General features: G+C 36.5%; 1 protein-coding gene across 1 annotated transcript; it reads left to right on the top strand.

Annotated features, from left to right (window-relative positions):
• The first annotated feature begins 682 nt into the window (after positions 1-682).
• On the top strand, positions 683-1696 carry LOC118003532 (olfactory receptor 4L1-like). The gene is made up of 2 exons (XM_034994590.1): positions 683-927; positions 1003-1696. Exons 1-2 carry the CDS (start codon positions 683-685, stop codon positions 1694-1696), a joined length of 939 nt encoding a protein of 312 aa, XP_034850481.1.
• Positions 1697-2107: the final 411 nt, after the last annotated feature.

Below are 2107 nucleotides of genomic sequence, written 5' to 3' on the forward strand. Positions count from 1 at the left end.
TTAACCCCTACATTGTGTGTGTGTGTGTGTGTGTATGTGCATGTACATTTTCTTCATTTTAGAAACAATGAATAATCTTAATAAATGACTTCAGTGATGCAGGACAATACAATTTCCTAACCTTCCAAATTCTATGTTCTTTATATATTGTTGTAAAATGATCTCAAGAGGTGACAGCAATTGTGATAATAAAAGGCCAAAAATACTAATGTAACTACTTATCTAATTTTTCTACATAAACAAATTAGTGACAGTCAAGACCAACTGATAAAAGTATCATTTGATAGAATAAACAATAGAAAATAAAACCTCCACTCCATCAAATGCTTTTTAATTGCTGCATAACTATAAGAACATTGTTTCAAAGTGATGTGACCCACAGAATAATTTCAAATTATAGATGGTGATGCTGATATATTCAAAATTATATATTCTCATATCATCAAATAGAAATAGGAAAACATCCGTGCTAATTGTGGCTTTATTTTTTTTTTTCATTCTTTTTTTTTCCTTAAATGTAGCCTAACACAGGGATTGAACTCACAACCCTGAGATCAAGACCTGAACTGAGATCAAGACTTGAGCTGAAATCAAGAGTCGACGTTTAACCAACTGAGCCACCCAGGCACCTCTTTATTTTCTTTGTATAAAAGAACTTCTGGAGCCTTTCTGAATCAAGTAAATGGATCTTAAAAATGGATCTGTAGTGACTGAGTTTATTTTACTAGGATTTTCTGGACAATGGGAACTTCAGATTTTCTTCTTTGTAACATTCTCCTTGATCTACAGTACTACTGTGTTGGGAAATGTTCTCCTTATGGTCATAGTGACATTTAGTTCCACTCTTCATTCTCCCATGTACTTCCTCCTTGGAAACCTCTCTTTTCTGGATATGTGTCTCTCCACTGTCACCACAACCAAAATGATCAATGAACACAAGACCATCTCCATATGGGGCTGCATGACCCAGATGTTCTTTATGCACTTCTTCGGGGGTGCTGAGGCAGACTTGCTCAATGAACACAAGACCATCTCCATGTGGGGCTGCATGACCCAGATGTTCTTTATGCACTTCTTTGGGGGTGCTGAGGCGACTCTTTTGATAGCAATGGCCTTTGACGGATATGTAGCCATATGCAAACCCCTGCACTACAGGACAATCGTGAGCCACAGGCTGCTGAGTGGGTTTGTGATATTTTCATGGACAACTGGGTTTGTACACACCATGAGCCAGATGGTACTAACAGTAAACTTGCCTTTCTGTGGCCCCAATGTCATAGACAATATATTTTGTGACCTTCCCCTTGTGATTAAGCTTGCTTGCATGGACACATATACCCTGGAATTCTTTGTCATTGCTGACAGTGGGCTGCTCTCATTCATCAGTTTCATCCTCCTGCTTGTCTCCTACACTGTCATCCTGATCACTGTACAACAAGGATCACCTGGAGGGCCCTCCAAGGCTCTGTCCACACTGTCTGCATACATCATTGTGGTCACTCTGTTCTTTGGACCTTGTATCTTTATCTCTATCTGGCCATTCAATAGTTTTGCAGGCAATAAAGTCCTTGCTGTATTTTACACTGTTAACGCACCCTTACTGAATCCTATTATTTACACCCTGAGAAATCAGAAAATGCAAGGGGCCATGAGAAAATTACAGTTCCAACATGTTATCTCTACACAGAACTTGTAGATTTGAGCACTATATAATTAACACAACTTCCAAATACTGTGTTAATAGAAGTTGAATAGATTATATATAAAACATGGTTTCACTCTTCTTATGTTAGAGTGACCAGTGCAGAACCATAACCTGTGCAGAAAACCATAAAATATTTTAATTCACATTTACTGCTGCTAAAGCACATAATGATAATGAGTGACCTACAGCAGAATAGACATTTGAAATCATTGAGCACTTTTCCATAGATATTCAATATATATTTATTAGTGAAGAATATTAAAAAATATGGAATACTAATAGGGATAATTTTAATAGATATGAATTGTTAATGACATTCATAAATTTATATATCTTTAAATGAGGTACCAGTACAAATCATGAGTGAAATAATATGAACAACAATGGGAAAGATACCATTCT

Source organism: Mirounga leonina, unplaced genomic scaffold, assembly GCF_011800145.1.
Source record: "Mirounga leonina isolate KUSES-001 unplaced genomic scaffold, KU_Mleo_1.0 Mir_91, whole genome shotgun sequence".
In the NCBI taxonomy this organism is placed as follows: Eukaryota; Metazoa; Chordata; class Mammalia; order Carnivora; family Phocidae; genus Mirounga; species Mirounga leonina.